Raw genomic sequence first — 13227 nt, forward strand, 5'->3', positions numbered from 1 at the left:
GCTTCCATCTACTTGTAATACATAGCCCTCCTCAACTTAAGAGGAAAAAGGTCCGCTTCAACTCATCCAATTCAATGATATCTAATAGGCATTTGGATAATACTTGAGTTGGAATTATTTTTAAAAAAAAGTATTTAAAGAATAAATAAGTTTTTTAGACCGTTAATGTTTTTAATTTTACAAATCTTAATTTAAAAGTTAACTAGATATGATGAGTAAGAAAAACATTTCAAAAGATACAGGTGGGATGGGATGAAGAATTTGCCAAACAAATGCGACGCACCTATACGTCTGATGATGTTATTTTCCAAAAAGTGGAGTTTATAGCACGCTTTACGTTTGCGTTAATTTTTCGAACAACATGTGCACGTTTGATGATGTATCGTCTTCTTTGCTCCAATACAGTAACTTGTATAGTACATTGCCATTAAAAACGTTAGGTACGTAAAGGATTTCGGGGAAGGCCATAGGTCAATATTTAATGGTTTTTCGTTCTTTTTCTTCTTGCTTAGGAAATTGTAGTCAATTTCATAGTTGCTTCTAGTTATAAATTTTAAATTTATGTATTTAATTGTAATTTGTATAATACTCTGCCATTTAAAACATTAGGTACGGTTAAGGATTCTAGGAGGGCCATGGGTCCAACTTTAATACTTAGTTTTTGTATTTTGCTTAATCAATTTCAGAGTTGCTTCTATTGGGATACCTGTGAGTATTAATAATTGTCTCTTTATATAATTTTGAACAATGGTCGTTTTCTTAATGTGAAATCCAAGCCTGATTCATCCTTCATGATGAACTATTTAATGTTAAGCCACCCATTTCATGTTATTTCAGACTCAAAATTCCAATGCTTTGCATGCAAGAAGTGTTATGATCTCCATTGGGATTTTATATGAATTGCTTCTTATGTAATCATGAAAAAACTTTGTCAGACTCTGAGCTTCAGTTAATGGGAAGAATCCCCTTATTTAAAGGTTCTTTGGATAGTACGCTAAACTCTCTTTCTTACCCGAGACATTAAGTGTTAACTACCGAAGCTTTTCCAACTTGTCCATCTTTGAATAAGTATTGCAGTTAAATCAGTTAACAAAATGAGTGTCGAAAAATTGAAGTAGGAACTGTCAAAGTGATTCTTGAATGCTTCTACTTGTGTAGATGGAGTCATCATGGAAGAACGCAATATATGCGGAAAAGATACTTAACATGATCTAGATATAGACAAAATGTGAATTACAAACTATACGTCTTATATTATTAATACAGCTGGAGCAGTAGAGTCACCTGCTTCCACAACAAAAATGACTATGTATGAGATACTATATCCTATTCTCTTGTAGCAGGCCTAAAACCATAAGAGAGCACATCTTCTAATGATATATATTCCAAACAGCGCCTACATGCTCCCCCAATCCGAGGCGAATCCACCTGTAGACTATAGGCTATAGGCTATGGCTATGACACCCTTCAATTTTCGTTTCCGGAACAAAAAAGAAACAAAAGAATTAAAATGAATAGGACATCTATACATAATTACATCTAGTAATAGTAAGTTGATCCTTTGTTATTAGATGCATCCCGACAAAGCATTGATCGCACCTCAAGAATGGACCTTGGTGGCTCAAGGTCTTTCTCTTGAAGCGAATTGCCTAAAAGCTGCTGCATCTGAGAGGCAAAGGTATCATCCAAGATCTGCAAATGCCAAGTACATAAAATGATGAAACATATAGTAATTGAATTCACTTTGTCCTAGAATAGTGATATAAACTTTATAGTTCATAACTAGCAAAATGAAATGTTGCTACTTACAGAGACTGCAATTCGCGAGCCCTTGTACCAAGCCCGGTTCTCTTTCCTACTCTCTAGAAAACTCAGCACATCCTGCAAACGAGTGAAATTAATAATAATTTTCTCACGAAAATGAACACTAAGCTGTCAACCATAAGTTCAACCAACACTAACCTGTCCCATCCTGTCCCAGTAACCTCGGCAACTTGCAATGAATACGTTAGGCTCAAATATGGTGTAAAGGTGGTTTATGGTACTTGTAAGTTGCTCCTTCAACGGCTGCATCTTAAATCTTATATCTGATTCTATGACATTCTCCTTGGAATCTTGTAAGATTTTCTTCAACTTTGTGTTGTTCTGCAGCTTCGTCTGAAGGAGGAAAAGTGATAATTGTTTAGTAATCGGTCTACAGCCTATCTGCGTGGATTCCTTTTAACTTTAGATTTAACCAAAATGTAGAGCAAACTTACATTTTCTGCAAGCTTTTCAATGACTGCTTGCACATAGTTTCTGAATTTAGATCGAAGCATCACCGTCACCTCACTCAGGCGCTCTCCAGGTGCAGTGTTTCCTCCTTCAGGGATACATGAACCCCAGGACTTAAACTGCTGCTCTATTTTTGGTCGCAGAATGTCTAGCATCCTTTTCATTGAATTCAAAAGAATGCCCAGCTGAAAGAAGGAACGTGTTTCAGGCCTAAATATATGAAATATAAAAAGTGATGAAGGGCAGAAAAACAAGGATACTTACATCATCTGGCACAATATATGGGCAAACTGATCTTTTGGCAAGTTTTTGCACATATTTGAGGCCAAATTTCTTGGGTGTCAAGTTCTCCTTTAACGGAGACAACACATCTGCATATTGCTTCTCCAATGCATCCAGAATTGCCTTCTCAACATCAGCAATGGCCTTTATGACAACAAGAGAGATTAAAAAAAAATAAAAAATTGTTAACTATAAAACAAAATAGCTAGTTTCAAATAACCAAAAAATGAATAAAATGTAAAATGAAGCGAGAAAGGAGAAAAATGAAAGAAAATAAAATCCCGACATTCTTTCCTTTTCATAGAATGTTACAATATGGAAGTATAAATATACCAGTCCTGTTTCTAAGTTTAATAAATAAATCAACTCTGGCAAACAGAAGAAAGATAATGAGAGCACCGGGGAAGTGATGTCCAGTTACTACTGTTTCACTGTCAATTTAGTCAGTTAACCCTTTTGACCGTTTATAATGGGGCAGAAAAAAAAAGGCAACAGGCTTTTCAGCAAATGGTGGACGAAAAATCCCCCTCCCCCCAAAACCATTTTCGTGCACTGAGTAGTAAAAGAGAAACAAGAAAAATCAGGGACATACATTCTCCAATGCAAATGTGTATTCCGGCCAGCGGCAGATGATGATCACATAGTCATTTAGGGTTCCTTTCAGGCGCTCGTACATTTCATCAACAAATGGGGTTGTTGAATGCTGTGTTTTCACTCCCGACCATTTAACCTGTGGGATAATGGAGCCCATTATTCAGCACCAACCAGGAAGTATGAAGGACAGAGCAGATCAGCAGAAAGTGAAAACCAATGATAACAGAACTCCTAGATTACTTGAAACAGAACTAAGAAAGCTGCCAGTAGTGTAAATAGTCAAATTTTCTTTCCATGTAAGCAAGCAAAACAAACTAAGATCCCCCCATTGCTAAATGTACGAATTGGCCCATCTTCAAAATTTTTTTTTTTTTTTTAAAAAGCAACAAATTTAAACCTTAGTTATTAGAAATTACAAGGTCTGTTTAGTTGCTAAATTTTTTGCATTGCTTCTGGAAAGCAGTAAGTTGAAAACTTCCACAATAAGAAACTTACCTCCAAATTAAACCTGCACAGAGTGCATGATTTCTACACTCTCTTCTTATTTCAAAATTTCATTTTCCTCTCAAACACACCCAATGCAATAAAATCAATCTGATTCTCCTTAACTTCATTGCAAAATTATCAAGAAAAGCGTTCTAGCAAGTATCTTGACATCCAAATTAAGACTCAATGTTTTCAAGCTCCTCCTATGCTTCTGTTAGGCTACTGAAAATTAAGAAGCCTAATCTAGATTTTAACATATCATCCCTTTGATTCCTGGATCCATTTGAAATCTACATCCAGCCTCTGCCTACCTTGCGAATTTTATTTTTGATAAGGACCTAGATTGCGAATTTAAATGCACAGCGCAGCATAATAGAGAAGCTGCAAGCATGTTTAATGAAAAGGCATTGACCAGCTCAATCCAAAAGATCAAATGCAAATTAGAATAATCAATAAAAAGAATATAGCACAGTGCAAGATTATGCCAAGTGGGAGGCTAAGTTTGATGCAAATGAATTGCTATCCGGGAAAATAATCACACCAAACACAGATCATATGAGATGTGGTTCATCACAATGGCGGGATACTAGAGAGTAGATACATGTGTTTCACCAAGGGTATAAAACAGTGCCTGCGAAAGCCTCAGTTAGTACCTTATCAAGCCTGCAAGATTCCAGCAAAGAGAGCCGTTTATCCTGGATCCATAGGATGATATACAAATGGAACAACTCTTTTGCATCAACTCCTCCTTTAACGGGTCTGCACAGGTCATTTCACCAAAAAATACACCATTTAGCATATAGATCTTATGCATTAAAAGGTGCACCTATGAGGCAAGACTTACTTAATATTCCAGCAGGCAAGATCCCTCTGAAAATCTGCTGTTGCAATGACAAGATCAGTCACATGGGGAGAGGGGCCAGCAGGGGGGCAAGCGATCAGGAATGCACGCAATCTACAGCAAAGTTCTGCACTATATATGGCTGAAGAAAGATTTGGCAAGTCTATGAAGCTGCACACAGAGAATTGAAAACATTGAAGAGGTTGGGAATGTTGCAAGAAATGACAACTAATGGAAAAAAACTTGGTATGGAATTTGTTGATTGTACAAGAAATGCACCTAAGACTCGTCTACAAGAAAATGCTTCGCGGTTTTATGCATGAACGGAGAAACGCACATGTAATAGTATAGTTAGAAATTAGAAATACCTTGGAAGTATATTTTGATTGTGGATCTCTATGTCAGTAAAAACCTCATTTCTTATATTCATACAGAGTGACTTCATCTTTTGATAAGCAGTAGACACGGTAACAGCATCCATCAGGAGTCCTTCATTATTCCCGCTGACATATTCATCTGTCTCTGTCAAGTGCCGTCTTGATCTTTTCTTAGCAGCAGCCTGTGCAATCAAATATTTATGCCAAAAATTGCAGATAACAACAGATGATATATAGAGATAGATATGTGCCAGCTTCCAGACCTGGAAATAGCTGTACAGTGTGTTCTGAGTTTCAGGAGATAATATGTCATGAAGTAGAGAAAATAGTTTAACAGCAGGCTCCAGTGCAGGTGGTACAACCCCCGTAGCTGGTTTGAAGACATCCATTATCCCTGATGGTGTTGACTCATCCAAGGACTTGTAGTTCTCAAAAACCAATGCAAAAATCTGTTCAATCTGGTCCTCAGTTTCCCCCAAAATACGATTCTGTAAGTAGCAAGCAAACACTGTGCAATGTTAGTACTTATGACATATATGTGGGCAAATTGTAGACCATTCTCTTATAAAGAAACACAGACGTAGAATGCACTTTGAAGTCACAGAATAACTTGGAATCTTAAAGACACAAAACAGCATCAATGTCCAATCTGCAATAGGGAATATATCAGATTCAATTTGTTTACAAGTGTTACCTCTTGATGACTAAGGGTGCTCTTAGAACGGCCCTTCATTATTACAGGCAACAAAAGATCATGCACAACTGTAAGACAATCAGCAGTTGGTGTTGCGACATCCATTACATATGAAAGATACCTGCACAATTGATGTTGCAAAATTATTACGCACACAATAAGGAAGCAGATAACTCCTCCAGCGCCTAAAACAAGCAAATGTAAATGTATTGTACCTTAATCTAGTGTATGCATCAGAAACTCCATAGTATGATGCAAATTCAGTGAGTAACCATTTCCATGGACCATGTAGTGTCAAATTTCTTTGTTGGAATTGCTGAATCTTCATTGCAACTTCAAGTACCAGGTCATAAGCAACAGTTTCTGCAACTGAACCACACTATGATTGGAAGAAACCAAAAAGTGTCAGATTACAGAAAATTGTTACATGTGATTGTGCTTTCATTTTCTCCCCATACATTTTGAGCAGGGGATGTCACAGCAAAGCATTGCCGTTTGGACATGGTTTGAAACCCCAAATCATGCCTTTTTGGATGATTTGGGATTTCATCCCATGGTTTGAGACCATGAGATGAAATCGCATGTCCAAAAGCTGATTTCAAACCATGGTTTCAAATCGCATGTCCAAACGCCTACATATATAATGGCCAGAAAATAAAAGTTCATATATAAATTTCCACTGAAGAACTCCACTAAGATAACAAAAGATAATAAGAGGAATGCATTATCAATCATGAATTCAACGACAGAGGTCCTGGGAATATCATTTAAATATGCAGTCACAGGAAATAAACAAGTCAGCTTCATATCATTGTAATTAAATGTGTGTGTGTGTGGGTGGGTGTGGTGGGGGGGGGGGGGCGCGGAAGACACGCCCAACTTCCACGGAAGTCCACAAATACTGATTCGAAAATAAGCTTATCTTGCATTCTTATTGGCTCTTTTGCCCTCTCCAACTACAAACTTTAGAAGCAATTCATTAAGCATAAATTACATGAAGCCGATGCAGAGAAACAAGTCTTTACTCTTCCTTCAGTTGTAGAAATGCTTGTAAACATGACAGAACTCACCTTAAGATGACTATTTTCATCAAATGTTGTTGAGTAATTAATAAAGAGTTGCACTTTGCCAACAAGCTCATGCTCTGGTTCACGATAGACAGACCACCATCGTAGTTTCTCACCCTGAATGAGACTTTACTGTAAGCATCATGAGCTAACTGAAGCAATAATTGCAGTCGATAACTAAGTTGAATTCAGACAGGTTTACCGGTTCTTCAGCAATGGTGGCAACTTGAGCAAGGACACGGCCATAATGCTTTCCCTTGGAATCCAGGACTTCAACAATTAGGTCATCTCCAAGACTATCTGGAAAGCTGTAAAGATGTTCACATCACAATCCAAATATTATAGCAGTTCTTCAAAGACAAAAGATGCATGTAACAGAATTCAATAGAAAGAAAATAGGATGACAGACAAAGAAAAACTTACAAAATGTGGGTTTCGCCTGATCCAGGTTGCATTTTGATAGCATCCTCTTCCATTGAACTTTTTAGTCGTAAGAAGCAATAGTATGTCTCTGATCACATATTAGGTTTCTTGGGTCAGATAACATATAGCAAACAGATTCATTATATTTTATATGTTCTAGTAAAAATAAAGTGCCTCTATGGTCACAGAATTTTTGTGCCACACATACCCATGTAAAGTGAGAGAGTATGAAATGTGAATAGGACTAAAGAAAGGTCACATACATACAATTTTCTCATAAGACCAACTATTTCAGACCCACTGTTTAATTGAGAACAATGCAACAACTTGAACTGGCAATTTATTTCCTTTTGCAGTTTTAGTCTTGTTAGCTTGTTAACATCAATTAATATTGTAAAATATCTGCGGGCAAGCTGGCCCAAACACCGCGGTTAGAAATAGAATCAGAAACCATCTCCCGTTTATTTTTGCACTGCAGGGGTGTATCTCAGATATGGCAGCTATTTTGACCATCACGGGGTTTCAGTGGGTTATGCGAGGCAGCTCCTACTCCCTACAACCTTCTAAACTATTGGAACAGCTCAGGAATGGACAAATAATAAGCAAAGTGCTGGAATACCATTCCTGCTAGCATTTTGCAGACAATATTGAAAGAGAGAACTCAAGAAGATCAAACTGAATTGTTTTTTGCTATAATCATTTTGGTGTAAAAGAAGAATATGTAAATGATGAGGTAAATATAATAGGACAGGGATACACTGTGTGTGTGTGTGTTTGGATTTCGGGGCTACGGATGAAAATACTATTGCAGCACCAACTTAGTGCTCTTTGAATACAATTATTACCTCCTTAAAAAAGGCATATGACGTGCGAGGGACCAGGTAAAGAAATCATTCATATGGTAAAAAGCAGACTAATCACACAATAGACAGAATATTTCGTCATCTTGGAAAAATGATGTTAAACAAGAATGAATCTCTTTCACATACTATGATAATACAAAAGTCTTATGAATGTATACCTGATACTTGATGATTAAGGAGGATTAACATGTCCATATTGTAAGTGAAACAACTATTTACAATGGATAGATTTTTGATAATTTATCCATTTAATAAATGAGGATGTTGAGATAATTTTGTCAGGAACAGCTGAAACTAAATGCTTAGAACAATAAGTTGTTACTTTATCTCCAATGGGTCAAAAGTGACAAGGAGCTACAGGATGAGTGATACCTAAACTAGCAATACAAGAATCAACATTCAAGAGCAATGAACTAGACATGAACTTCTTTACCTTGAACAGCATCATAAGACGATGGACTGCTGCGGAGAGATGTCACACCAATTTTCAGGAGTCCGGAAACTTGCTTTATATATTGGGTGCTCGCCTGCATGTATGCCAAACTCTGGCGCGAGAAGGAACCATTTGCAGGCACACGAGGGGAAAAATGGACTTTGCGAATCGCTCGCCATCCGGAAGAGATTGATGACCGCATATTGGATAGGTGATATCTAACAGAATCCATCTTTATTTTTGGTGTTTTTAAGGAAGAAAAACTGCAGCCGGTTGGTGGGTCCAGGCCCATTTTAACCTTTCTAACTGCAAAATCAGAAAAAAGGTTAAAGAGAGAATCTTCAGTAGTATTACCCAGAAATATTACAGGTAAATATCATGGATTACCTTGGATCTTCATCTTCCCAACCATTTGCTTAGGTTTTGGGGCAGCCGCTTCCTTAGGAAGCTCGGAAGAGCGATTCGCCATTAATTCCTCCTCTGATTGCAACAGAACTTGCTGTAACCTGTAAATCCATATAGGAGACGAGAGTTTTTAGCCATGAAAGTGAAAAACAGACATGATTAAATGAGTTCTTCATTTACAAAGGTACAACACAAAAAGCCTACATGCACACAATATATAGGTTAAACACTTCCATCAAGATTTACTGCTAGAATGTGATCAAATCATTCAGTTTTAGCTGGTGGCCAAAAATTTTACTCAACCGTTGTCCTTTTTTCCTTCTACATCTCAGTGTGTGTTATAGATTTAGTCTCAAAATGACACTAAACCAGAAAAGATCATAGCAACTGCTCAATAGCGTGCAATAGGAGAAAAAACTGACCTAAAGGAATTCCTTAGGAGAGCACATTCACTCTCCAAAAACATCGGAGCTTCTATGCAACCCCTAGCCCAAGCATGCAGGCAAAGCCGAACACATGCATCATAAGCAAGCACGCGATGCCATGGGCCCAGTGCACTGTATTGGATAGAAATTAATCACTGATAATACTGGAGGAGTAACTATACATTGGAAATTTGTTTGTGTTACCAGTAACGATACCTGGCATGAAAAGTTGGAAGGCGAGCAGGATAAGAACCTGACGGCCCTCCACTTTCTGCAGCAGCAGCAGTCGTCCTGAAAAACAGGTGTAATATATATAAGCTGAAATTCAGGAAATATTGTGCTTTCAAAGAAGAAAGGCATTAATAAGGCCCATGAAAAAGATGTAGCTTTAGATTTTGTAACTGGTTCGGGAACAAACCTCACAGGTGAGTCAGAATGATTTGGAATCTTGACCTGGTGATTTATGCCAGAAGAAATGTTACTATCTGCCATAGTTGAGAGACCACTATCTTCTGCCATAGATTGCACATCAGCTGTGCTGGAGGCAGGGATCCGTTCATCAACTTCTTTGATTTCAGCAGCAGAACCGCAAAATGGAGGTGCACTGGGAACATCTTCATCAGAAGCGACCTTCTTCTGTAAATTCCCAGAGGTCATATCCTGCAAGCGATTGAATTAGCTTCACACGAGTGTGGACATTCTCTAAAAGATATGAGGAACCACGTGCTACATGAGAAAAGTTCCATTGCAAAAGTAAAACAAATTAATTCAACTGAGAAACATTCTGCAAATTGGAAAAGGAAAATGTGGCCATCAATAATAGCTAATCAGACTATTCTTCCGTCAAACATTAATCTTATGCCAGTAGAATGAAGCACGGCCGTAATAAGCAGCAAGTTCAAAAGTTTATACTAAACATGGATCCTCATCAATTTTCAGTGGTTGTAAATCTGCTAAGCTTACTAGGAACATTCATGAGAAATATGGAAATTTATCCAGCTGATCCAATAGTCAGATATCATTGAAGATATGATGCATTTGATGATCCATTTAACATGCTTTATGTTAACTACTTTATGTTGTTCAGTTCTGCCACTAAAGAAGTCTTTGAATATCGTAACAAAAATACCCAAAATGATTCATCGGCACTGTTACAATGCACAGAATCTAGCGTAAGAGTAACATTAGTGAGGAACATTATATTATATATTCCTAAAAGGACTTTTTTAATAATCCATATGTTCCTAAGAGGATATCTTTGAAAGACTGATTCAATTTTGGATAATAACATCGTAGCATAATTCAGTGTAACTCCATTTTCGAAGAATACATTAATTTAACAATTGGAAACTCAATTTGAAACATAGCTAAAGCAAATTAATACCTTTTGAGTCTTGTTTCCTGCATTCAATTTCGAAGGAACGCTGGATGCATACCCCACAGATGCATAATTTGTTGATCGTGGAATCGTTCCATTATTTGTCGCAACTTGGGTGGAGGAGAACTCAGAGCTTGCAGCAGAATCAGAAGATTCCTCCTCAGTATAAACACTACTTCCAATCGGATATCTATTAGCTCCTCTCATCAACAATCTATCCACCACATGTCCACGGCCTCTCCCCAACGTCTCCATCGACGAACTAACATCATCAGAATACATACTATCACTTGCATACTGGGCCCCACGCCTCGGTGGGAGATTATAGTATCTCTTAGTAGCTGCAGTAGTACTAGGAACTCTATCATCATGTGGCGATGAATCCAACGAGTATCTCCCCCCGTAAACCTCCTCTTCCGAATCAGTGTTCATGTCATTATCAGAAGCTGATGCACTTAAATCTAAATCTCCAGGTATAACTCTAGATACAGGAATAACCCCTGATAAATGGCCACTCCGGAATTTGGAAGGGGGTGGAAGTCCGACATTGCGACTGCCATTTCTCATGGTGCCAATAGGATCAAGAATTGATCTTTGGCTTGAATTAGAGTAAGGAACTTCCTTTGTCTGCTGCCCAGAACCCTGAATTTTAAGTTCAATTTTCAAACAATGCAACAAAAATCAAGAATCAACCACTTCATAAACGTCACATCATTTGCTGAATTTCAAAATTTAAAATCAAGAGTCAGTCACACAACAGGACAAAAGAAAATCTGACATCATAAAATTGAACTTCAAAATTTGAAATTTCAAGAATATAGTGAAACCCCACTTAGACAAAAGGTCAAAACAAAACAAAACCCAAATAGAACCAAAAGATAAAGGGGACAGAAAAATGAGGGAATTAAGAAAAGAGACCTGTCTAACCCACTTGAGGGCGTTATTATCAAGACCCTCAGTGAACATCTGTTTCTGGAATCGCCTGTGTAATCAAAAAAACAAGAACCCCAGTAAGAAAAAATCACAATGCATCACTTAACTAAAAAGCAAAACAACAAAAAGACTATATCTTATACATGAGAATAAACAACAACATTACCAGAATGTAACAGAGGACCAAGAAAGTGTTGCAGAAAGAAGAAAAATCAGCAAAATCTGATCTAGAGAAAGAGAGAGAGAGAACAGAAACTAATCAATACCCAGAAACCAGAAGTAAGCTTATCACTGCTTAAAAAAACTCATAGTAATAAAATAATGAAGATTAACAAATGTGGTCGGTTCTTGTACCTTAAACGGTGTCGTTTCTAAAGAAGCATGTTACATAATAGTGTTACTTCTTCACTGGGGTTTTGCGTGAAGAAAAAAAAAATTACAAAAAATGGCAGAAGAAGGGGGGGAATTGTTACATGGTTAGCCGAAAAGTAATGAGCAAGTACAAATGGTGAGTGGGGGTACGGGGGAAAAGGGCGTGGGGGGTTGGAGAAAAACAAAAGTGGAGTCGAACGTTGTAATGGGAACAACCTTTATTGCGCTTTGTAGGGACCCACAAGGTCGCACTTCTCTCTCTCTCTCTCTTTCTGGTTTTTTTCAAATTTCTAGTTATAATATAAGGTCTCATTTCCACATTTGACCCTTGAGAAATGAAATTTTGTAGTATCCTTTTCTTCATTTCTCATTGGGAGTTGGGACCCATCTTTTGCACAGATAAACCTATTTGAGGATGCTTGCTTATTAAGGAAGGATGGTAGAAATTTATATTTTTCGGTAGATTAAGTCGCTTTAAAATCTGCTACAGATTTATTAATCGTTCAAGCTTTATACATATAGATTTGAAGTTAGGTTTGATATGTATTACGTGTGCAACTAGAACTTTAGACATTTAGGTCTAAAGTTAAATTAGGCTATCCGTAACTTCGAATCTATGTGTCTGAATTTTGAATCTACCATGCATAAGCTTAAATTCAAATATCTGAAGATGGAATAGCTCAACTCTGAAGTTGGTTCAAAAAGCAACAAAATAACTTGCCATTTAAGAAGAATAAGCTAAGGAGGAGCAACTACGTTTTGTTTAAAGTTTGTTAACACTGCACATTAAATATTATTTTAAAGAAAAATGAATATAGCGTAAATAGTGAGTTGGAAACTTGCCATCACATGAAAATTTTATCTTTAAAAGAAAAATCTCCTTATCCACGGTTTTACTATTTGTAGAGTTTGAAATAGAAAATTATGATTAAGATAAAAAAATGCCATACATGTGACTATACCTTTTGAAGGTAATTGTTCTTCCTCCGACATATTTAGAACACCTACTTATGTTTTTGTCGAAAATCCTATCTATTATTTTTCTAAGTAAGTTAAACTAACTTTATTAGTAATAGTATGATAGGGTAACCAAGTTAATTTTAAATTATAGGTACCAATTCACATAGTGTCTATCAGAGTAATCCGGGGGTAATTAAGTGGATTTCTTATGAAGAATACTGTTAGAAAATCTGAAACTTTTTATATTCAATTTATCACAAACTCCTCGTCATTTTTTTGAAACAGAATGAAAAAATGAGAAAAAATATTAAGAGAGTTAATAGACTTTCCTATTAGAATCAATTACAAATTAATTTTCGTTAACATAATCGTTTGAAAAATGATTAGAAAAATAAAAAAGACTCAAAATCAATTGTTTCA

The 13227-nt window shown here is 36.8% G+C and overlaps 1 protein-coding gene across 1 annotated transcript; it reads right to left on the reverse strand.

Moving 5' to 3' along the window:
* Positions 1-1185: 1185 nt before the first annotated feature.
* Positions 1186-11730, reverse strand: LOC132033639 (uncharacterized). The gene is made up of 23 exons (XM_059423669.1): positions 11642-11730; positions 11461-11524; positions 10549-11184; positions 9583-9824; positions 9381-9455; positions 9162-9296; positions 8722-8840; positions 8335-8640; positions 7039-7126; positions 6818-6923; positions 6619-6732; positions 5764-5927; positions 5549-5669; positions 5118-5342; positions 4846-5036; positions 4481-4648; positions 4290-4395; positions 3149-3286; positions 2539-2700; positions 2259-2459; positions 1963-2157; positions 1810-1881; positions 1186-1692 (listed from the first exon to the last, which is right to left on the reverse strand). Exons 2-23 carry the CDS (start codon positions 11506-11508, stop codon positions 1540-1542), a joined length of 3765 nt encoding a protein of 1254 aa, XP_059279652.1. The 5' UTR covers positions 11509-11524; positions 11642-11730; the 3' UTR covers positions 1186-1539.
* Positions 11731-13227: the final 1497 nt, after the last annotated feature.

This window comes from Lycium ferocissimum, chromosome 10, assembly GCF_029784015.1.
Source record: "Lycium ferocissimum isolate CSIRO_LF1 chromosome 10, AGI_CSIRO_Lferr_CH_V1, whole genome shotgun sequence".
In the NCBI taxonomy this organism is placed as follows: domain Eukaryota; kingdom Viridiplantae; phylum Streptophyta; class Magnoliopsida; order Solanales; family Solanaceae; genus Lycium; species Lycium ferocissimum.

Excerpts from the sequence above, each read along its gene's own strand:
- LOC132033639 (XM_059423669.1), bottom strand. The coding sequence starts at position 11,508 with ATGTTCACTGAGGGTCTTGATAATAACGCCCTCAAGTGGGTTAGACAG. Across the intron at positions 6,924-7,038 it reads TCAGGCGAAACCCACATTTT|CTTTCCAGATAGTCTTGGAG; the intron begins GTAAGTTTTTCT and ends ACATCTTTACAG. Across the intron at positions 5,928-6,618 it reads ATGAAAATAGTCATCTTAAG|TGTGGTTCAGTTGCAGAAAC; the intron begins GTGAGTTCTGTC and ends TTCCAATCATAG.